The sequence below is a fragment of the Entelurus aequoreus genome, linkage group LG12 (genome assembly GCF_033978785.1).
Source record: "Entelurus aequoreus isolate RoL-2023_Sb linkage group LG12, RoL_Eaeq_v1.1, whole genome shotgun sequence".
Lineage (NCBI taxonomy): Eukaryota > Metazoa > Chordata > Actinopteri > Syngnathiformes > Syngnathidae > Entelurus > Entelurus aequoreus.
This window is the reverse complement of record NC_084742.1, coordinates 67,687,102-67,711,630: the sequence shown is the minus strand read 5'-3', so window position 1 is coordinate 67,711,630 and position 24,529 is coordinate 67,687,102. Positions and strand designations below refer to the sequence as shown.

Here is a 24,529-nt window from a genome sequence, read left to right as displayed (position 1 = left end):
TGTTGATTTAATTTAAAAAAAATTAAAAAAATTTAAAAAATTTAAAAAAACGATACCGATAATATTTTTTTTGGGTTGGTGCACTAATCGTAAGTGTATCTTGTGTTTTTTATGTTGATTTAATTAAAAAAAAAACAAAAAAAAACGATACCGATAATAAAAAAAAAACGATACCAATAATTAAATTTTAAAACATTTATCGGACATCCCTAGTTGCAACCTCACTTCAGAATGCAAAACACACAAATTAAAAAAAATATTTTACTTCTGTAGTTGTGAGGACCAGGCAAATGTCCTCACAAGTCAAAAGATCCTCACAGAAAGGGTGGTTTGTCAAGTGTATGTCCACACAAGGACGGTGAGACAAGTGCACGCACACACACACACACACACACACACACACACACACACACACACACACACACACGGGAATGTGACTCCTGCAGGGGGTAAAGACTTAACTCCACGCCAGAGCTGCCAATCTACACACACTTACACACACTTACACACACTTACACACACCTAGCAAATCCCTTTACATGCCATGCCTGAACACACACACACACACACACACACACACACACACACACACACACACACACACACACACACACACACACTTCTGACTCCAAGGTCCTTTATTTGAAGTACTCACGCACCAACAACACACATTACAAAATATGAACAGTCTTTTTTTGTTTGTTTTGTGAAAATATTTGAGTTGTTATTTTTGACTTCCATGTCTTCATTCCTGCCTTTCCAGCGATCACCACCTGGTGGTGAGTTGGCTGCGATGGTGGTGGAGGATGCCGGACAGACCCGGCGGGCCCAAACACATTGTGAGGGTCTGCTGGGAACGTCTGGCAGAGTCTCCTGTCAGAGAGACTTACAATTCCCACCTCCGGGAGAACTTTGAACATGTCACGAGGGAGGTGCTGGACATTGAGTCCGAGTGGACCATGTTCCACACCTTTATTGTCGAGGCGGCTGATTGGAGCTGTGACCGCAAGGTAGTTGGTGCCTGTCGTGGCGGTAATCCTAGAACCCGTTGGTGGACACCGGCGGTGAGGGATGCCGTCAAGCTGAAGAAGGAGTCCTATCAGGTTCTTTTGGCTCATAGGACTCCGGAGACAGTGGACAGGTACCGACCGTCCAAGTGGTGTGCGGCTTCGGCGGTCGCGGAGGCAAAAACTCGGACATGGGAGGAGTTTGAAGCGATTCTGGACCACCATCCGCCGCCTCGGGAAGGGGAAGCAGTGCACTGTCAACACCGTGTATGGTGAGGATGGTGTTCTGCTGACCTCGACTGCGGATGTTGTGGATCGGTGGAGGGAATACTTGGAAGACCTCCTCAATCCCACCAACACGTCTTCCTATGAGGAAGCAGTGCCTGGGGTATCTGTGGTGGGCTCTCCATATTTCTGGGGCTGAGGTTGCTGAGGTAGTTAAAAACCTCCTCGGTGATGAGATCCGCCCAGAGTTCCTTAAGGCTCTGGATGCTGTGGGGCTGTCTTGGTTGACAAGACTCTGCAGCATCGCGTGGACATCGGGGGCGGTACCTCTGGATTAACAGACCGGGGTGGTGGTTCCTCTCTTTAAGAAGGGGAACCGGAGGGTGTGTTCTAACTATCGTGGGATCACACTCCTCAGCCTTCCCGGTAAGGTCTATTCAGGTGTACTGGAGAGGAGGCTACGCCAGATAGTGGAACCTCGGATTCAGGAGGAACAGTGTGGTTTTCGTCCTGGTCGTGGAACTGTGGACCAGCTCTATACTCTCGGCAGGGTTCTTGAGGGTGCATGGGAGTTTGCCCAACCAGTCTACATGTGTTTTGTGGACTTGGAGAAGGCATTCGACCGTGTCCCCCGGGAAGTCCTGTGAGGAGTGCTCAGAGAGTATGGGGTATGGGACTGTCTGATTGTGGCGGTCCGCTCCCTGTATGATCAGTGTCAGAGTTTGGTCCGCATTGCCGGCAGTAAGTCGGACACGTTTCCAGTGAGGGTTGGACTCCGCCAAGGCTGCCCTTTGTCACCCATTCTGTTCAGAACTTATATGGACAGAATTTATAGGTGCAGTCAAGGCGTTGAGGGGATCTGGTTTGGTGGCTGCAGGATTAGGTCTCTGCTTTTTGCAGATGATGTGGTCCTGATGGCTTCATCTGGCCAGGATCTTCAGCTCTCACTGGATCGGTTCACAGCAGAGTGTGAAGCGACTGGGATGAGAATCAGCACCTCCAAGTCCGAGTCCATGGTTGTCGCCCGGAAAAGGGTGGACTACCATCTCCGGGTTGGGGAGGAGACCCTGCCCCAAGTGGAGGAGTTCAAGTACCTTGGAGTCTTGTTCACGAGTGAGGGAAGAGTGGATGGTGAGATCGACAGGCGGATCGGTGCGGCGTCTTCAGTAATGCGGACGCTGTATCGATCCGTTGTGGTGAAGAAGGAGCTGAGCCGGAAGGCAAAGCTCTCAATTTACCGGTCGATCTACGTTCCCATCCTCACCTATGGTCATGAGCTTTGGGTTATGACCGAAAGGACAAGATCACGGGTACAAGCGGCCCAAATGAGTTTCCTCCGCCGGGTGGCGGGTCTCTCCCTTAGAGATAAGGTGAGAAGCTCTGCCATCCGGGAGGAGCTCAAAGTAAAGCCGCTGCTCCTCCACATGGAGAGGAGCCAGATGAGGTGGTTGGGGCATCTGCCCAGGATGCCACCCGAACGCCTCCCTAGGGAGGTGTTTAGGGCACGTCCGATCAGTAGGAGGCCACGGGGAAGACCCAGGACACGTTGGGAAGACTATGTCCCCCGGCTGGCCTGGGAACGCCTCGGGATCCCCCGGGAAGAGCTGGACCAAGTGGCTGGGGAGAGGGAAGTCTGGGCTTCCCTGCTTAGGCTGCTGCCCCCGCGACCCGACCTCGGATAAGCGGAAGAAGATGGATGGATGGATGTCTTCATTCATGACTTGTAAATGCAGAATGACAATCAAGTCCATTGTGGGCACGCCCGATACACCACTGTCATCTCAAACCAGGTTTAATCCGGATGTGATCCACTTTGTGCACTTGGCCGCAGTGTGAATGCAAAGCATTAAAATATCATGATCATGTCCAGTTGGACTTCAGTGGGATCTGTGGGACATTTTAGTCATGACTTTATGAGGTAATGGGATAATAAACACACATTATTATAAATACGTCTGCCTTTTGAAACTTTCTGACACTCCATGCGCTCCACATCTGATCCATTTTTGTTTTATTTATTTTATTTATTTATTTATTTTGTTTTTAGTTGCACTCTCGTCTTGTCCCGATAAAATGAATCTTAATACTTTTCAAAATAAAGGGGATCACAAATAATGGCTTTTATTGGCTTTTTCTCTCCTATACTCATTTATTATTTGTATGTTTTTACATTTATTTTGCTTATTCTATTATTATGATTATCGTTTTTATTGTATTTTATTTTAGATGCCTTTAAAGCTCACGATACATTAAACACAAAGTTCTTATTGCCTTTAAACGACAATTTAGTCCTTAAATAAAATGTTGAACATACTATACAACTTTAAAACATTAAAAATGCTGAGTGAATGAAGTCGGTGGTCTCCGGGTACTACTAGTGGTACGCGGGCTCTATCTAGTGGTACACCAAATAATCATTTATTTAAATATTGGAATGTAGTAGTATTATCTTCCTATATTCAGACTAGTGTTGTCCCGATACCAATATTTTGGTACCAGTAGTAAAATTATTTTGATACTTTTTTGGTATTTTTCTAAATAAAGGGGACCAGAAAAAATGTCATTATTGTCTTTATTGTAACCACAAATGTTAGTGTACATGAAACATATGTTTATTATTGTCATTTGGTCCTTCAATAAAATACTAGACAACTTGTCTTGTCTTGTCTTGTCTTGCTGACGTATGCAGTAACATATTGTGTCATTTATACACCTATTATTTTGTACACATTATGAGGGACAAACTGTAAAAATGGATTATTAATCCCCTTGTTCATTTACTGTTAATATATGCTTATTTTTTGTTTTAACATGTTCTATCTACACTTCTGTTCAAATGTAATAATCACTTATTCTTCTCTTCTTTGATACTTGACATTAGTTTTGGATGATACCACACATTTAGGTATGGATGTGATACCAAGTAGTTACAGGATCATACATTGGTCATATTCAAATATCCAGGGACGTATTTACTGACTTTATAAACAATAACAAAATGACAAAAGATTTCATGACAATAAAAAATGTAATGATTCTAATACTGTCGATATTGGTATAGATCCACCCATTTGTTTACATTCATGATACTTGTAAGAATCTCACTTTATTTGTCATCATGGAGGCCAGGATTAGTGATTTAGAAGTAGCTAAAACACTGTGGAGGGACGTTAGCTGGACTGTTCTCTTGTCACTGTTTTGTTTGGACCCCAAAGTGAAATGAAACATGTTGAAAGAGCTAAAACATGCAAAGATGAATGAGTATGAGATATTAACAGCATGACTTGGATGGATTTGTGCACGTTTAATCAACACAAAGGTGAGGAACCTTCCCTCCCTGGCTTTGCCAGAGGCTGCCTCATCTATGGAGCAAAAAAGGGCCTTGTTCGAGGCGCCGTCGAGATGGAACATGTCTTGAAGAGCAGCCACTGCGATTGTTAGCATGTTTTCATTCATTAGCGTGTCGCCTGGCATGACGAGCGGCGTTCAATCTGTCCGAGTGCACGTGACGCTCACACGGCTGATGCACATGCAATAAATACGAGAAGCCCGGCATGATAAAATATGTTTATAGATTTCTGTTGTGTTGGCCAAACAATTAGTGCTCGCCCATTAGCACCTTTGCCTCATTTGCAAGTATTATTTATTTCTCTGCCGCACAAATATGCACATCATAAAAAAGACATGATAAAATAGTGATTTGGCACCTTCTTGACTTCACTGCTTTTAACACACACACACACACACACACACACACACACACACACACACACACACACACACACACACACACACACACACACACACACACACACACACACACACACACACACACACACACACACATGAGGATTCTTGTATATGTTACCTTCTTGAGACCTCCAAAAAATACCTCTTTAGGACCACCCTTTCGAGATATATAAAGAAGTGTATTTACAACATTAATAATATATACATACTATGCAAATATAAAAAAGCTTCTTGTGGAATTTCACAAGAAAAAAGTCACAATTTCACAAGAAAAACTTAGAGTGTTGGCAGTGTTATAATAAAAGTCCTCATTTTACTCAACGCAAGTCAACATTTTGCAAGAAAAACTGAACATTTGTGCAATGTTATGATAAAAGTCGGAAGTGTACTCAATAACAGTCGCAATTTCACAAGAAAAGCTTAAAATGTTGGCAATTTTATGGCAAGAGTCGTCATTTTACTCGGCGAAAGTCACAATTTTGTAAGAAAACTTTCAAACGTTGCCAATGTTATGACAACAATCGGAATTTTACTTGGCTAAATGATGACAAAAGTCATAATTTTACTCCAAAAATGTCACTATTTTACAAGAACAACAACAAAAATGGGCAACGTTGTGATAAAAGTCAGACTTTTATATGACAAATGTCAGTCACATTTTTTGCATTAAAAAGTCATAATTTTACATTAAAAAGTCATAATTTTAGGAGAAAATTTGCAATATTACAGAAACAGAAAGAATATGAGAAATTGTTCCCAATTTTATAAGAAAAAATTGCGAGAAAAAGACTGCTTTTAGTCAATTTATTTATTTTTTGTTTGTAATTGTTTTTTAATTTTCATTATTTTATTCAAGTTATTACAGTATGTCTCTATATACATATTTAGTCATTTGTTTTAATTAATTTTGGCCAGAGGGGGAGCACTTCACATTTTTACACACACTTGTTATTTCATATGTTGACCAGAGGGGGAGCACTTTTAAAAGCGACACGCAGTCAATTTGAAAAAAAATCCCTCCTTTTTGGGACCACCCTCATTTTGATAGATGTCACCAGCAGGGGTGCAAATGAGACATTCTCTATGTTCTGTTTTTTGTAACTTAAGGCCCATGACAAAGGAGTCAGGGACCACAAATGGCCCCTGTGCCGCACTTTGGGCAACCCATCTGTAGAAGCTAACTGTTAATGGCCACTATAGTCTTAGTAGCGTAGTGTATTAGTTCATCCTAAGGTCACATATGGCTTGTCTTACGTCAGCACAGGAAGTCCTAAAATCAGCTGTTCACCTGGCGGGGATGAATAGGGAAGTCCTTCTTTAGCTGCCATCTTGTCTTATCTTATATTGCTGCCTGTCAATCTTTACTTTTCTATGCACATTAATTCAACCAAAAATCCTGACTTTGGAGCAATGTTCACGGACTCTAGTATTTGGCTCTCCATTAGATGCAATGTTATTGGGACCATGATTTATGTCATCACTTGTTCACACCTCCTCATATGGAAGATACTTTTCCTTCTTCATGTCTCAAGAAGGGGAGAAATACAAGAAACACACACACACACACACACACGCGCACACACACACACTCACACACACACACACACACACACACACACACACACACACACACAGGAAACTTGACTTACTCATTAAAGAAACAATCATAAAGAGCAGAAGTTTCAATATGAGTGTGTGTGTGTGTGTGTGTGTGTGTGTGTGTGTGTGTGTGTGTGTGTGTGTGTGTGTGTGTGTGTGTGTGTGTGTGTGTGTGTGTGTGTGTGTGTGTGTGTGTGAGTGTGTGTGTGTGTGTGTGTGTGTTTACAACGACAAGATAAAGCTGTGATCCCGCCCCTCCCTGGTGTCCTCCACGGATCCCCGGTTGTCCTTAAAGAAGCGAGTATCAGGTGCATGTCTTTGGAGGTGGGAGGGGCCTATCCCCAGGTGTATGTCTTTGGAGGTGGGAGGGGCTTATCCCCAGGTGCATGTCTTTGGAGGTGGGAGGGAGCCCACGCAGTCACGAGGAGAACATGCAAACTCCACACAAAAAGATCCCAAGCGCAGGATCGAACCCAGGACCTTCTTATTGTGAGGCACACGCACTAACCCCTGTTCCACCGTGCTGCCCTCTAAACGCTCCAAAGTGTTTCAAATCTGATCTTTTCGCCTCAGATTCGTCAAAGTGGCCCAAATCGGATTTTTTGGAGATCCGTTTTTTTCCCCAGCTGATAGTTTACACTGCAAGTAAAATGGGATTTTTATCAGACTCCAGTGTCAACATGCACAGGCCTCAATGTGGCCTCAATGTGGCACCAATGTGGCACCAATGTGGCCCCAATGTGGCACCAATGTGGCCTCAATGTGGCACCAATGTGGCCTCAATGTGGCCTCAATGTGGCACCAATGCGGCCTCAATGTGGCCTCAATGTGGCCTCAATGTGGCACCAATGTGGCCTCAATGTGGCCTCAATGTGGCACCAATGTGGCCTCAATGTGGCCTCAATGTGGCCCCAATGTGGCACCAATGTGCACCAATGTGGCCTCAATGTGGCACCAATGTGGCCTCAATGTGGCCTCAATGTGGCACCAATGTGGCCTCAATGTGGCCCCAATGTGGCACCAATGTGGCACCAATGTGGCCTCAATGTGGCCTCAATGTGGCCTCAATGTGGCACCAATGTGGCCCCAATGTGGCACCGATGTGGCCCCAATGTGGCACCAATGTGGCACCAATGTGGCATCAATGTGGCCTCAATGTGGTCTCAATGTGGCACCAACGCGGCCCCAATGTGGCACCGATGTGGCCCCAATGCGGCACCAATATGGCACCAATGTGGCCCCAATGTGGCACCAATGTGGCCTCAATGTGGCACCAATGTGGCCCCAATGTGGCCCCAATGTGGCACCAATGTGGCACCAATGTGGCACCAATGTGGCCCCAATGTGGCACCAATGTGGCACCAATGTGGCACCAATGTGGCCTCAATTTGGCCTCAATGTGGCACCAATGTGGCCCCAATGTGGCACCGATGTGGCCCCAATGTGGCCTCAATGTGGCACCAATGTGGCCTCAATGTGGCCTCAATGTGGCCCCAATGTGGCCCCAATGTGGCACTGATGTGGCACCAATGTGGCCTCAATGTGGCACCAATGTGGCCTCAATGTGCCCTCAATGTGGCACCAATGTGGCCCCAATGTGGCACCAATGTGGCACCAATGTGGCCTCAATGTGGACTCAATGTGGCACCAATGTGGCCCCAATGTGGCACCAATGTGGCACCAATGTGGCACCAATGTGGCCTCAATGTGGCCCCAATGTGGCACCAATATGGCACCAATGTGGCCTCAATGTGGTACCAATGTGGCCCCAATGTGGCACCAATGTGGCACCAATGTGGCACCGATGTGGCCCCAATGTGGCACCAATGTGGCCTCAATGTGGCACCAATGTGGCACCAATGTGGCCTCAATGTGGCCTCAATGTGGCACCAATGTGGCCCCAATGTGGCACCAATGTGGCACCAATATGGCACCAATGTGGCCTCAATGTGGCCTCAATGTGGCACCAATGTGGCCCCAATGTGGCACCGATGTGGCACCAATGTGGCGTCAATGTGGCCTCAATGTGGCACCAATGCGGCCCCAATGTGGCACCGATGTGGCACCGATGTGGCCCCAATGTGGCACCAATGTGGCACCAATGTGGCACCAAAGGGGCCCCTCCATGGGCCCTCTAGTTGAAGAAAGCCTGGCACAGACAAGGAACCAGGGTGAGCCCATCATGTGTGTCTTGTAGTCCAGTGAAGGCCAATTCTACCTTGTTTTATTCTGTTTAAAGGTGTGAAATATTCTCCTAACACACGCTGTGTACTGTCCCTTTAAGAGTGCGTGCAGCATTGTCTCTCTGCAGTGTTTGTTTATGCCAGGACTTTGCTTTACAGCTGCCACCTGCACTCACACACGTCCACACAAGTGGGCGGGGCCCCTATCAGCCACCTAATTACAAAATGAGCGCTCCATTACAGCTCCTAAGCGTCCTTTCATTGTTTTACGGTATGAGAGGGAAAGGTCGCCCGGAGAAGGCGGAGCCAACAAATGTTGCACCCGAGTTGGCGACACGCTAAAATTAATATAATCACCTTTTATGTGTATAAATATAAATATAATCAAATTTTATGTGTATAAATATAAATATAATCAACTTTTATGTGTATAAATATAAATATAATCAACTTCTATGTGTATAAATGTAAATATAATCACCTTTTATGTGTATAAATATAAATATAATCAACTTTTATGTGTATAAATATATATATAATCAACTTTTATGTGTATTAATATAAATATAATCACCTTTTATGTGTATCAATATAAATATAATCACCTTTTATGTGTATAAATATAAATATAATCAACTTTTATGTGTATAAATGTAAATATAATCACCTTTTGTGTATAAATGTAAATATAATCACCTTTTATGTGTATAAATATAAATATAATCAACTTTTATGTGTATAAATATAAATATAATCACCTTTTATGTGTATAAATATAAATATAATCACCTTGTATGTGTATAAATATAAATATAATCACCTTTTATGTGTATGAATATAATCACCTTTTATGTGTATAAATATAAATATAATCAACTTTTATGTGTATAAATGTAAATATAATCACCTTTTATGTGTATAAATATAAATATAATCAACTTGTATGTGTATAAATGTAAATATAATCACCTTTTATGTGTATAAATGTAAATATAATCACCTTTTATGTGTATAAATATAAATATAATCACCTTTTATGTGTATAAATATAAATATAATCAACTTGTATGTGTATAAATGTAAATATAATCACCTTTTATGTGTATAAATGTAAATATAATCACCTTTTATGTGTATGAATATTAATATAATCAACTTTTATGTGTATAAATGTAAATATAATCACCTTTTATGTGTATGAATATAAATATAATCACCTTTTATGTGTATAAATGTAAATATAATCACCTTTTATGTGTACAAATATAAATATAATCACCTTTTATGTGTATAAATATAAATATAATCAACTTTTATGTGTATAAATGTAAATATAATCACCTTTTATGTGTATAAATGTAAATATAATCACGTTTTATGTGTATAAATATAAATATAATCACCTTTTATGTGTATGAATATAAATATAATCACCTTTTATGTGTATAAATATAAATATAATCACCTTTTATGTGTATAAATATAAATATAATCAACTTTTATGTGTATAAATATAAATATAATCAACTTTTATGTGTATAAATATAAATACAATCAATTTTTATGTGTATAAATATAAATATAATCAACTTTTATGTGTATAAATGTAAATATAATCACCTTTTATGTGTATAAATGTAAATATAATCACCTTTTATGTGTATAAATATAAATATAATCACCTTTTATGTGTATAAATACAAATATAATCACCTTTTATGTGTATAAATATAAATATAATCACCTTTTATGTGTATGAATATAAATATAATCATCTTTTATGTGTATAAAGATAAATATAATCACCTTTTATGTGTATAAATATAAATATAATCACCTTTTATGTGTATGAATATAAATATAATCACCTTTTATGTGTATAAAGATAAATATAATCACCTTTTATGTGTATAAATATAAATATAATCAACTTTTATGTGTATAAATATAAATATAATCACCTTTTATGTGTATAAATATAAATATAATCACCTTTTATGTGTATAAATATAAATATAATCACTTTTTATGTGTATGAATATAAATATAATCACCTTTTATGTGTATAAATATAAATATAATCAACTTTTATGTGTATAAATGTAAATATAATCACCTTTTATGTGTATAAATATTAATACAATCAACTTTTGTGTGTTTAAATGTAAATATAATCACCTTTATGTGTATGAATATAAATATAATCACCTTTTATGTGTATAAATATAAATATAATCAACTTTTATGTGTATAAATGTAAATATAATCACCTTTTATGTGTATAAATATAAATATAATCAACTTTTATGTGTATAAATAAAAATATAATCAACTTTTCACACAGGGATGTTTTATAGAACCACCTTTAATGAGGTGGCCGACCATAAAAGAAGATATGGTGGACAACGTAAGAATGATGTGTCATGCCACATTTGAAATGATGTGGCGGGCCACTTTAAATGAGGTGGTGTTCCAGAAAAATGATGTGGCAGGCCAGATTTAAAGATGCGGTGGACCTGTATTTTCGAAATGATGTGGCGGGCCACATTACAATTATGTGGCGTGCCACGATCAAATTATGGTACGGGCCACTTTTAAATGAAGTAGCAGTCCACAATAAAAGCGAACCATATAAAATGATGTGGTGGACTATGTTAGAATGAGGTGGCGTGCCACATTTAAGATTATGGGACGGGCCAATATAAAATCAAACGGCGATACAAGATAAAATGATGTGGTGGGTCACATTAGTATTTGGTGGCATGCCACAATCAAATCATGGGTCGGGTCACTTTTAAACGAGGGGGCAGTCCACAATAATGTTAAATGAGGTGGAAAACCTTATAAAATGATGTGGCAGACTACATAAGAATTATGTGGCATTCCACATTTAAGGTTAAGGGACGTGCCAATATAAAATCAATTGGCGGTCCACAATAAAAGTGGTGGTAGGCCAAGATAAAATAGGTGGCGGGCCACTTTAGAATTATGTGGCATACCACAATAAAAATTATGGGCTGGGCCACTTTAAATGAGTTGGAGGTCCACAATAAGGTGATGTGGCGGACCGTGTTAAATGAGGTGGCAAACCATATTAAAAGAGGTGGCGGACTACGTAAGAATTATGTGGCATTCCACATTTAAGGTTAAGGCAATATAAAATCAATTGGCGGTCCACAATAAAATGTCGTGGTGGGCCAACATAAAAAGATGTGGCGGGCCACATTGGAATTATGTCGCATGCTACGGTCAAATTATGGGCCGGGCCACTTATAAATGAAGTAGCAGTCCACAATAAAAGCGGACCATGTTAAATGAGGTTGCAAACCATATAAAATGATGTGGCGGACTACATTAGAATGAGGTGGCGTGGCCACATTTAAGATTATAGGACAGGCCAATATAAAATCAATTGGCGATCCAAGATAAAATGTGGTGGTGGGTCAATACAAAATGATGTGGCGGACAACGTAAGAATTATGTGGCATGCCACAATCAAATTATGGGCCACTTTTAAATGATGTGGCAGTCCACAATAAAGTCATGTGGCGGACCATGTAAAATGATGTGGCAGACTATGTTATAATTAGTTGGCGGGCCACATTTAAGGTTATGGGACGGGCCAAAATAAAATCAATTGGCGGTCCACGATAAATTGTGGTGGTGTGCCAAAATAAAATGATGTGGCAAGCCACATTTAAATGGCGGTCCACTTTAAAATAACGTGGGTACTACATTAAATGAGGTGGAGGACCACGTTAGAATTAAGTCGCATGCCACATTTAAAATTATGGGACGGGCCACTATAAAATGAAGTGGCAGTCAACAATAAATTAATCTGGCGGGCCAGATTAAATTATTTGGCGCGCCACATGAAAATTATGACACAGGCCACAGTGAAATGAAGTTGCAGTCCACAATAAAATGATGTGGCTGGCCACAATAAAATGACAGGAAGAGTTACTATATAATGACATGGCGGACAATATCAAGCGACGTGGCGGACCACGTCAGAATTATGCGGCATGCCACATTTAAAATGAAAGGGCTGGGCCACTATAAAATGACAGGAAGAGTTACTATAAAATGACATGGCGGACAATATCAAGCGCCGTGGCGGACCACGTCAGAATTATGCGGCATGCCACATTTAAAATGATGGGCTGGGCCACTATAAAATGACAGGAAGAGTTACTATAAAATAACATGGCGGACAATATCAAGCGCCGTGGCGGACCACGTCAGAATTATGCGGCATGCCACATTTAAAATGATGGGCTGGGCCACTATAAAATGACAGGAAGAGTTACTATAAAATGACATGGCGGACAATATCAAGCGACGTGGCGGACCACGTCAGAATTATGCGGCATGCCACATTTAAAATGATGGGCTGGGCCACTATAAAATGACAATGGCGGACAATATAAAGCGCCGTGGCGGACCACATCAGAATTATGCGGCATGCCACATTTAAAATGATGGGCTGGGCCACTATAAAATGACAGGAAGAGTTACTATAAAATGACATGGCGGACAATATCAAGCGACGTGGCGGACCACGTCAGAATTATGCGGCATGCCACATTTAAAATGAAGGGCTGGGCCACTATAAAATGACATGGTGGACAATATCAAGCGCCGTGGCGGACCACATCAGAATTATGCGGCATGCCACATTTAAAATGATGGGCTGGGCCAATATAAAATGACAGGAAGAGTTACTATAAAATGATATGGCGGACAATATCAAGCGCCGTGGCGGACCACGTCAGAATTATGCGGCATGCCACATTTAAAATGATGGGCTGGGCCACAATAAAATGATGAGCATTAACACCTGTGCTGGAACACACCTGATGAACTGGCCCAAACACCCACTTGTCCTACAGCTGGAGGTCAGGATTACGCTTGGCATAAGATGTGTGTGTGTGTGTGTGTGTGTGTGTGTGTGTGTGTGTGTGTGTGTGTGTGTGTGTGTGTGTGTGTGTGTGTGTGTGTGTGTGTGTGTGTGTGTGTGTGTGTGTGTGTGTGTGTGTGTGTGTGTGTGTGTGTGTGTGTGTGTGTGTGTGTGTGTGTGTGTGTGTGTGTGTGTGTGTGTGTGTGTGTGTGTGTGTGTGTGTGTGTGTGTGTGTGTGTGTGTGTGTGTGTGTGTGTGTGTGTGTGTGTGTGTGTGTGTGTGGGAATGGGCTGCTGGCCAGCGGAAGGCAAAGCAGGAAGACGATGATGACAGCTGCAGATTCCAAGAAGCCAACCGTATTGGCAACATGTCCGCCAATAAAGAAGCGTCCCGTCCCCCCCCCTCACCCACCAGAAGCTCAGCTCAACTTTCTTACCGTGTGGCCGGGGGGGCTGTCCAAGCTGCGGAAAGGGGGCGAGCGGGGGGACACCTTGCTGCAGTAGGAGACCAGGGGGAGATGGATGACGCCAGCCAGTCCCTCGCTCTCCTCATCCTCCATTCGCTGTCTGCTGGTTGCTATGGTTACATCTCCATCTGTCCCCCCATATGGAGAGGCTGGTCGCTTGGAAGACATCCTGGAAGCCACAAGAGGAAGCCAAGGAGAAGGAGAGGAGGAGTCAGTCAGGTGGAATAAAGCTCATTCTAATGTGGCGCCCCCTGTGGGTGTAATACAGGTACCCTCATATTTATTCATCGAATGGCCAATGGTGGTCCATGGCCCTTTTGGTGGATGGCGGCCATGTTTTTCAACCAAACAGGCCCAAAATTCCCACACATGTGCTTGCCAGTCCCCTCCAGGCGCGTACCAAATCTCACGGTGATTAGGTCAAATCCGTGTGAGAAATTTCAAGTCAATCCGACATTTGGTGTGTTTATCAGAAAAAGTAGTAGTGTGGACTAATCTGCTAGGAGGTCAGAGAGGTGACACGGATGTTGGCCTTGGTCTTCACGAGCTCACATCTCAAAGTACTTTTCCAGACCTCACTTCACTAAAACCTTCTCCACATTTCACCGCCCGGGCAACAGGTGGTGCTCTAAGTAAGGTGTTTATCTGTCCATCAAGTGGGCGCCATTTGAGTCCCAAGGAAACAGAATGCATAAAATTCAAAAAAATAACTGTAAAATATAATTTTTTATGAAGCAAAATGTCCTGAACATTCATCGGATTGCACTTTGAAGAAAACACTTTGAAAAGATTCATTTAGAATTTGCTGCTGCTTAATAACAATAGACTTTAAAATCAAATATAATCATTCAGTCGGCATATTATATATATATATATATATATATATATATATATATATATATATATATATATATATATATATATATATATATATATATGTATATATGTATATATATATATATATATATATATATATATATATATATATATATATACACACATACACACATACACATATATATACATATATATATATATATATATATATATATATATATATATATATATATATATATATATATATATATATATATATATATATATATACTGTCTGTATATACACACATACACATATATATACATACATATATATATATATATATATATATATATATATATATATATATATATATATATATATATATATATATATATATATATATATATATATATATATATATAAAGACACAAAACTTTGTGTCAGCTCTGTGTTAAGTATATTATTATTACTGTAATATGTTTGCCGCCTTTTCTTACATTTCTACTGTTGTTTATTTGCCCCTGTAAGAATAAAATAAGAATAATATTATATTATATATATATATATATATATATATATATATATATATATATATATATATATATATATATATATATATATATATATATATATATATATATATATATATATATATATATATATATTTTATATAAAGAGACAAAACTTTGTGTCAGCTCTGTGTTAAATATATTATTATTGCTGTATTTTTATTTTATTTTTACCGCCTTTTCTTACATTTCTACTATTGTTTATTTGCCCCTGTAAGAATAAAATAATAATCATAATATTTTAATTGTGTGACTGCACAACTGTGTCCAAAATCCTGCCTGTATGAAAATATTCATGCTCAGTGACACATTTAACAGTCTTTATTAATAACTAATTCATAAGTTAGTATTATTTTTATTTTGTATTCTAAAGGGGCTTTGTGCAACATTTACACAGATGCCTAGGGGGCGCTAACTCTCCAATGTATTTGACACATTATAGTCGCCCTCATGTACTTGTTGTACATAATAACGTAATCACCTCACACGTGTGTTAGCTTTGCCTGTCGTTAGCTAACAGTAGCTATTTGGATAGCTAGCGTTAGCTGCCATCGAACGTACGTTCTATCACAAAAACAACATGACTGCAAATTGCTCCTCGCTTCTCTTGGACTGCTGTTGTACGCGTGCACGCACGCTGTGCACGCACGCTGTGCACGCACGCTGTGCACGCACGCTGTGCACGCACGCTGTGCACGCACGCTGTGCACGTCTCCACCAGGTGAGTGGCCGCCGTAAACGCCCGTCGTTTCATTCATATTGTGGTTACATAACCTTAGTTTTTTGATTGATTGATTGAAACTTTTATTAGTAGATTGCACAGTACAGTACATATTCCGTACAATTGACCACTAAATGGTAACACCCCAATAAGTTTTTCAACTTGTTTAAGTCGGGGTCCACGTTAATCAATTCCTGGTAGTGATCGTGAAGAATAAAGACGATCGTCAAACAAATGTGTTCTGTTAAAGCGCTAACATAAGCTAGCTGGTGGTGTTTTTCTTCTATTGTTTTTGCTTTGAATATGTTACTGTGAGGACAGCACCTTTAACCAACTAGCTAAACTTTGTTGATATTTGTACTTTATTTACGGTATTTCCACAGCTTCTAATATTTTAGATCAGGGGTGTCAAGTATGCTAAAAAAAAACTGCTAAAATAAATTATAAATATATGTAAAGACACAACTTTGTATTTTATCTGACCAAGTGTGTTATTATTATACATTATATTATATATTATTATTTAACCAACTAACCAACTAACTAAACTTTGTTGATATTTGTACTTTATTTACGGTATTTCCACAGTTTCTAATATTTTAGATCAGGGGTGTCAAGTATGCTAAAAAAAACTGCTAAAATAAATTATAAATATATGTAAAGACACAACTTTGTATTTTATCTGACCAAGTGTGTTATTATTATACATTATATTATATATTATTATTTAACCAACTAACTAAACTTTGTTGATATTTGTACTTTATTTACGGTATTTCCACAGCTTCTAATATTTTAGATCAGGGGTGTCAAGTATGCCAAAAAAAACTGCTAAAATAAATTATAAATATATGTAAAGACACAACTTTGTATTTTATCTGACCAAGTGTATTATTATTATACATTATATTATATATTATTATTTAACCAACTAACTAAACTTTGTTGATATTTGTACTTTATTTACGGTATTTCCACAGCTTCTAATATTTTAGATCAGGGGTGTCAAGTATGCTAAAAAAAACTGCTAAAATAAATTATAAATATATGTAAAGACACAACTTTGTATTTTATCTGACCAAGTGTGTTATTATTATACATTATATTATATATTATTATTTAACCAACTAACCAACTAACTAAACTTTGTTGATATTTGTACTTTATTTACGGTATTTCCACAGCTTCTAATATTTTAGATCAGGGGTGTCAAGTATGCTAAAAAAAAACTGCTAAAATAAATTATAAATATATGTAAAGACACAACTTTGTATTTTATCTGACCAAGTGTGTTATTATTATACATTATATTATATATTACTATTTAACCAACCAACCAACTAACTAAACTTTGTTGATATTTGTACTTTATTTACGGTATTTCCACAGCTTCTAATATTTTAGATCAGGGGTGTCAAGTGTGCTAAAAAAAACTGCTAAAATAAATTATAAATATATGTAAAGACACAACTTTGTATTTTATCTGACCAAGTGTATTATTATTATACATTATATTATATATTATTATTTAACCAACTAACCAACTAACTAAACTTTGTTGATATTTGTACTTTATTTACGGTATTTCCACAGCTTCTAATAATTTAGATCAGGGGTGTCAAGTGTGCTAAAAAAAACTGCTAAAATAAATTATAAATATATGTAAAGACACAACTTTGTATATTATCTGACCAAGTGTATTATTATTATACATTATATTATATATTACTATTTAACCAACTAACTAAACTTTGTTGATATTTGTACTTTATTTACGGTATTTCCACAGCTTCTAATATTTTAGATCAGGGGTGTCAAGTGTGCTAAAAAAAACTGCTAAAATAAATTATAAATATATGTAAAGACACAACTTTGTATTTTATCTGACCAAGTGTATTATTATTATACATTATATTATATATTACTATTTAACCAACTAACTAAACTTTGTTGATATTTGTACTTTATTTACGGTATTTCCACAGCTTCTAATATTTTAGATCAGGGGTGTCAAGTATGCTAAAAAAAACCTGCTAAAATAAATTATAAATATATGTAAAGACACAACTTTGTATTTTATCTGACCAAGTGTCTTATTATTATACATTATATTATATATTACTATTTAACCAACTAACCAACTAACTAAACTTTGTTGATATTTGTACTTTATTTACGGTATTTCCACAGCTTCTAATATTTTAGATCAGGGGTGTCAAGTATGCTAAAAAAAACTGCTAAAATAAATTATAAATATATGTAATGACACAACTTTGTATTTTATCTGACCAAGTGTGTTATTATTATACATTATATTATATATTATTATTTAACCAACTAACCAACTAACTAAACTTTGTTGATATTTGTACTTTATTTACGGTATTTCCACAGCTTCTAATATTTTAGATCAGGGGTGTCAAGTATGCTAAAAAAAAACTGCTAAAATAAATTATAAATATATGTAAAGACACAACTTTGTATTTTATCTGACCAAGTGTATTATTATTATACATTATATTATATATTATTATTTAACCAACTAACCAACTAACTCAACTTTGTTGATATTTGTACTTTATTTACGGTATTTCCACAGCTTCTAATATTTTAGATCAGGGGTGTCAAGTATGCTAAAAAAAACTGCTAAAATAAATTATAAATATATGTAAAGACACAACTTTGTATTTTATCTGACCAAGTGTATTATTATTATACATTATATTATATATTATTATTTAACCAACTAACTAAACTTTGTTGATATTTGTACTTTATTTACGGTATTTCCACAGCTTCTAATATTTTAGATCAGGGGTGTCAAGTATGCTAAAAAAAACTGCTAAAATAAATTATAAATATATGTAAAGACACAACTTTGTATTTTATCTGACCAAGTGTGTTATTATTACACATTATATTATATATTATTATTCAACCAACTAACCAACTAACTAAACTTTGTTGATATTTGTACTTTATTTACGGTATTTCCACAGCTTCTAATATTTTAGATCAGGGGTGTCAAGTATGCTAAAAAAAACTGCTAAAATAAATTATAAATATATGTAAAGACACAACTTTGTATTTTATCTGACCAAGTGTGTTATTATTATACATTATATTATATATTATTATTTAACCAACTAACCAACTAACTAAACTTTGTTGATATTTGTACTTTATTTACGGTATTTCCACAGCTTCTAATATTTTAGATCAGGGGTGTCAAGTATGCTAAAAAAAACTGCTAAAATAAATTATAAATATATGTAAAGACACAACTTTGTATTTTATCTGACCAAGTGTATTATTATTATACATTATATTATATATTATTATTTAACCAACTAACTAAACTTTGTTGATATTTGTACTTTATTTACGGTATTTCCACAGCTTCTAATATTTTAGATCAGGGGTGTCAAGTGTGCTAAAAAAAAACTGCTAAAATAAATTATAAATATATGTAAAGACACAACTTTGTATTTTATCTGACCAAGTGTGTTATTATTATACATTATATTATATATTATTATTTAACCAACTAACTAAACTTTGTTGATATTTGTACTTTATTTACGGTATTTCCACAGCTTCTAATATTTTAGATCAGGGGTGTCAAGTATGCTAAAAAAAAACTGCTAAAATAAATTATAAATATATGTAAAGACACAACTTTGTATTTTATCTGACCAAGTGTATTATTATTATACATTATATTATATATTATTATTTAACCAACTAACCAACTAACTCAACTTTTGTTGATATTTGTACTTTATTTACGGTATTTCCACAGCTTCTAATGTTTTAGATCAGGGGTATGCTAAAATAAACCTGCTAAAAATAAATATTAAATATATGTAAAGACACAACTTTGTGTTTTATCTGACCAAGTGTATTATTTGTCATTATTCATTTGAAAATGTCAGCTTTTTCTCATTACATTCTGATCGTTTTTTCAACCAAACTTTGGGCACCCCTGGAATAGACACATGTAAAAAGTTGCCAGGTATAGCTACTCCGTGCAAGTAGAAAGCATCTTCAAAGTACTTTGCGCACGTCCAGACAACAGAACAAAACGCCCTTCAGCTCTGGGCCGGATCAAGCACACTCTCGGGTCGGTGTTTACGCCGGGGGCCGCTGGACGAGCACGTTTCCAAAACGCGAGGCCATTAGCGCAAATGAAGCCCGCTTGCACTGGCATTGTGCAGGAAATGACCATGCCTTGACAATGGCCTTTCATGGCCAGACGGAGAGGCAAATAATGGAGAGCGAGAGAGAAGAGTATGCACACGGACAATAATGTGTGTTTATGAAAACCTCTGGACAATGGCTGGAGGAAAATGGCGAGCAACACAAGAGCCCCGCTGTGTCAATTTGTTACCGCGGCTTTGTTCCCTTGAAAAGCAGCAAAGGATATAAAGCCACATCTATTAGGTGGACCCCGCCTCTCTCTCGCAAGGTACATTTGCCTCCCTGTACTTGCAGCTGAATGGCCATGCAGTGACTGTGCAGCAATAATAGAATTTAATGTGCTGCTCAGCGTCGCCTGAGTGCTTTCAGATGCACTTGTCGGCCTTGGAGCCACTGCGACTATGACCCTGCTAACAGGCAGCTAGCATGTGTGCGGGGAAGACACACATGCACTTGTCGGCCTTGGAGCCACTGCGACTATGACCCTGCTAACAGGCAGCTAGCATGTGTGCGGGGAAGACACACATGCAGTTGTCGGCCTTGGAGCCACTGCGACTATGACCCTGCTAACAGGCAGCTAGCATGTGTGCGGGGAAGACACACATGCACTTGTCGGCCTTGGAGCCACTGCGACTATGACCCTGCTAATAGGCAGCTAGCATGTGTGCGGGGAAGACACACATGCACTTTTAGCCTTGGAGCCACTGCGACTATGACCCTGCTAATAGGCAGCTAGCATGTGTGCGGGGAAGACACACATGCACTTTTAGCCTTGGAGCCACTGCGACTATGACCCTGCTAATAGGCAGCTAGCATGTGTGCGGGGAAGACACACATGCACTTTTAGCCTTGGAGCCACTGCGACTATGACCCTGCTAATAGGCAGCTAGCATGTGTGCGGGGAAGACACACATGCACTTTTAGCCTTGGAGCCACTGCGACTATGACCCTGCTAACAGGCAGCTAGCATGTGTGCGGGGAAGACACAGATGCACCTTTAGCCTTGGAGCCACTGCGACTATGACCCTGCTAGTCCAACCCCAGTCGGACCACGAACACTGGTACTCCTCAGGGCTGTGTACTCTCCCCCTGGCTCTTCTCCCGGTACACAAACTGCTGCACCTCCAGTCATCAGTCCGTAAAGCTGCTCAAGTTTGTGGACGACACCACCCTCATCGGGCTCATCTTGGATGGCGATGAGACCGCCTACAGGAGAGAGGTGGACCGGCTGGCATCCTGGTGAAGCCTCAACAACCTGGAGCTGAACGCCCAGAAAACAGTGTAGATGATCTTGGACTTCAGGAAAGTCACAGCCCCACAATCCCCCCTCACCCTGATTGACTCTCCCACCCCCGTCTCCATTGTGGACTCCTTCCGTTTCTTGGGCACCACCATCACCCAGGACCTCAAGTGGGAGCCAACCATCAGCTCCCTCATCAAGAAGGCCCAGCAGAGGATGTACTTCCTGCGGCAGCTGAGGAAACTGAAAGTGCCGACCGAGATGCTGGTGCAGTTCTACTCAGCCATCATCGAGTCCATCACCGTGTGTGGTTCCCCGGCGCCACAGTCCAGGACAAGCATGGACTGCGGCGCATGGTACGTGCTGCTGAGAAGGTTATTGGCTGCAAACTCCCAACCCTCCAGGACCTGTTCTCCTCCAGGACCAGGAGGCGTGTGGTTGGGATCACAGCTGACTCTTCTCACCCTGGACACAAACTATTTTCCGGTCCATCCAGACCCACACCTCCCGCCACCTGAACAGTTTTTTCCCCTCGGCCATCAGACACATGAACAATAACAAGATCTGACAGCTCAGTTACGGCTCATGCTATTACCTATTCGGTGTTATATGTTTTATGTTGCACCATTGCACCAAGTACAATTCCTGGTTTGTCAAGCCGTTCTCAAACAATGGCAATAAAAACTCTTCTGATTGGAGCCACTGGGACTATGACCCTGCTAATAGGCAGCTAGCCTGCAGGGGGAGGGGGCAAGGAAGGAGCCACAGGTGCAGGACTTCTTGCACTTTTTGGGAACTTTGCCAGTCTCCTTTTTAGTTCCCACTGGCAAACGACCGGGCTGATTATCGGCGCCGATGTTTGCCATTTCGGTTAGAGCTGCGAGTCTTTGGCCATCACTCCACAAGACTTTGAAACTGGACAACATGTTGAATTAGTTCCTGACCTTCAGCAACTCAAACATAACATTGAAACAACATGCTTTTTGACAACATTTAATCAACGTTGGGTTCCGACGTTGATTGACATTGAAATGTTGGTCATTTTGCCAACCAATGTTCTACAACACAAACACAACGTTGACACAACATTCTTTTTGACCACGTTTAATCAATGTCAGGTTGTGACGTTGACTTGACATTGAAATGTGGTCATCCTCCAACCAACAACGTGGATCCAACGTTAGACATGAACTCAATTTACAAACAACTATTTTGCAACGTTGTTTCAAAGTAAGTTTTAACAAACATAAGTAAGTTTTAACAAACATATATGTATAATCAACAAACATATATGCAGGGCCGGCCCGTGGCATAGGCCGTATAGGCAAATGCTAAGGGCGCCGTCCATCAGGGGGCGCCACGCCACTGCCAGAAATGTTGGAGGAAAAAAAAAAAAAAAGTTGGTACTATTATTCCTAAATACATAAAATAATCCCACGTTAATTAAAATGCAAAGTAAAGCCTATTTAATAGAAATACTATTTGTTACAACATTACGCCCCCCCTCCCCCGGCACGGTGCGCCCCCTCCCTTCCCGTATCATGACTCTTTTTGGACGTCACCACATAAAAAAAATCGACACAAGATGTCAAAACGGCCAAAACTGTCAGGTGCCCAGGGAAGAAAAAAGAGAAAAGAAGAGGAGAAACGAGAAAAAGACAGAGGTAGCAGGTAGGTAACGTTAGCCTACATGAAATTATTTGTCTGTTACAGAATGTGATAGTAACCTGGCTTTTTAGCATTAAGCTAATGTTACATGATTCGGCAATTGCTAATCAATAAATAGCGAGTTCTGTTTTAACGTCGGGTTAATATTGTGGAGGGGGCTAAATTGTTATGGAAAATAATAATGTAACGTCAGTACTCCCTGGTGTACAGTAATTTGTAACTCATTGTAGTTCATGCAATATTAAAAAGCACAAATAGACAACTCTGTAGGATCCCCTTTTTTTGTAATATAGTTGTTAAAGTCATACTGGTTTAAAATCTTGTTTTGTGCAGTGCCTTATTTATATTGTATTTTTAATTTATTTTATGCAACTTGTTGACACGTTTTATTTTGTGTTTATGTATGTAAAAAATATTGTATTTCATATATTCATTTTTTATTTTTGTATTCATTTATTTATCCATATTTTTTTTTATCTTGTTAACTATTCTGATTGTTAATTTGCTTTCTTTAAGTAAAAAAAAAGGTCAAAGACAAAGCTATTCGGTTTCTTGTGAGTATATACACTTCACTGCCGATGTGGGGGGGGGCGCCACCTAAAATCTTGCCTAGGGCGCCAGATTGGTTAGGGCCGGGCCTGCATATATGTATATTCAACAAACATATATGTATAATCAACTTTGTATCAATGTCTGGTGCCTGCTGGGATACGATTCTATTTGATTCTTGTGGGGAACAGTTCGATTCAGAATCGATTCTCAATTCAAACTCAATACTTTTTTAATTTTATTGTGAGCCAGTTCTATGATGGACTACATTCCTCCATAAAATAGACAAACAGCTTTGATAAATGTCTACATTACTCAAAAGAAAACAGGTTTTGCTCAATAAAATGCTACCAAAGATGTAATAAAGTCGTCCAGGCTGGACCCCGCCTTCCACCCACATGTAGCTGGGATTGGCTCCAGCCACCCAGGCGACCTCGAGAGGGACAAGCGGTATGAAATGGATGAATGGATGGAAATACAAAAAAAGCAAGAAGAGGCTGGGGGCCAGGCTGTGTGTGTATATATATATATATATATATATATATATATATATATATATATATATATATATATATATATATATATATATATATATATATATATATATATATATATATATATATATATATTGG

At 38.8% G+C, this 24,529-nt stretch overlaps 1 protein-coding gene across 6 annotated transcripts in view; it reads right to left on the bottom strand.

The window, feature by feature from the left end:
* Positions 1-24,529, bottom strand: part of sox5 (SRY-box transcription factor 5) — an 863,129-nt gene that overhangs the window by 810,061 nt on the left and 28,539 nt on the right. For all 6 annotated transcript variants that reach the window (XM_062066517.1, XM_062066520.1, XM_062066521.1 and 3 more), the window contains exon 2: positions 14,101-14,299. In XM_062066517.1, coding sequence (XP_061922501.1) covers positions 14,101-14,299 — 199 coding nt within the window. The remainder of the gene's footprint in view (positions 1-14,100; positions 14,300-24,529) is intronic.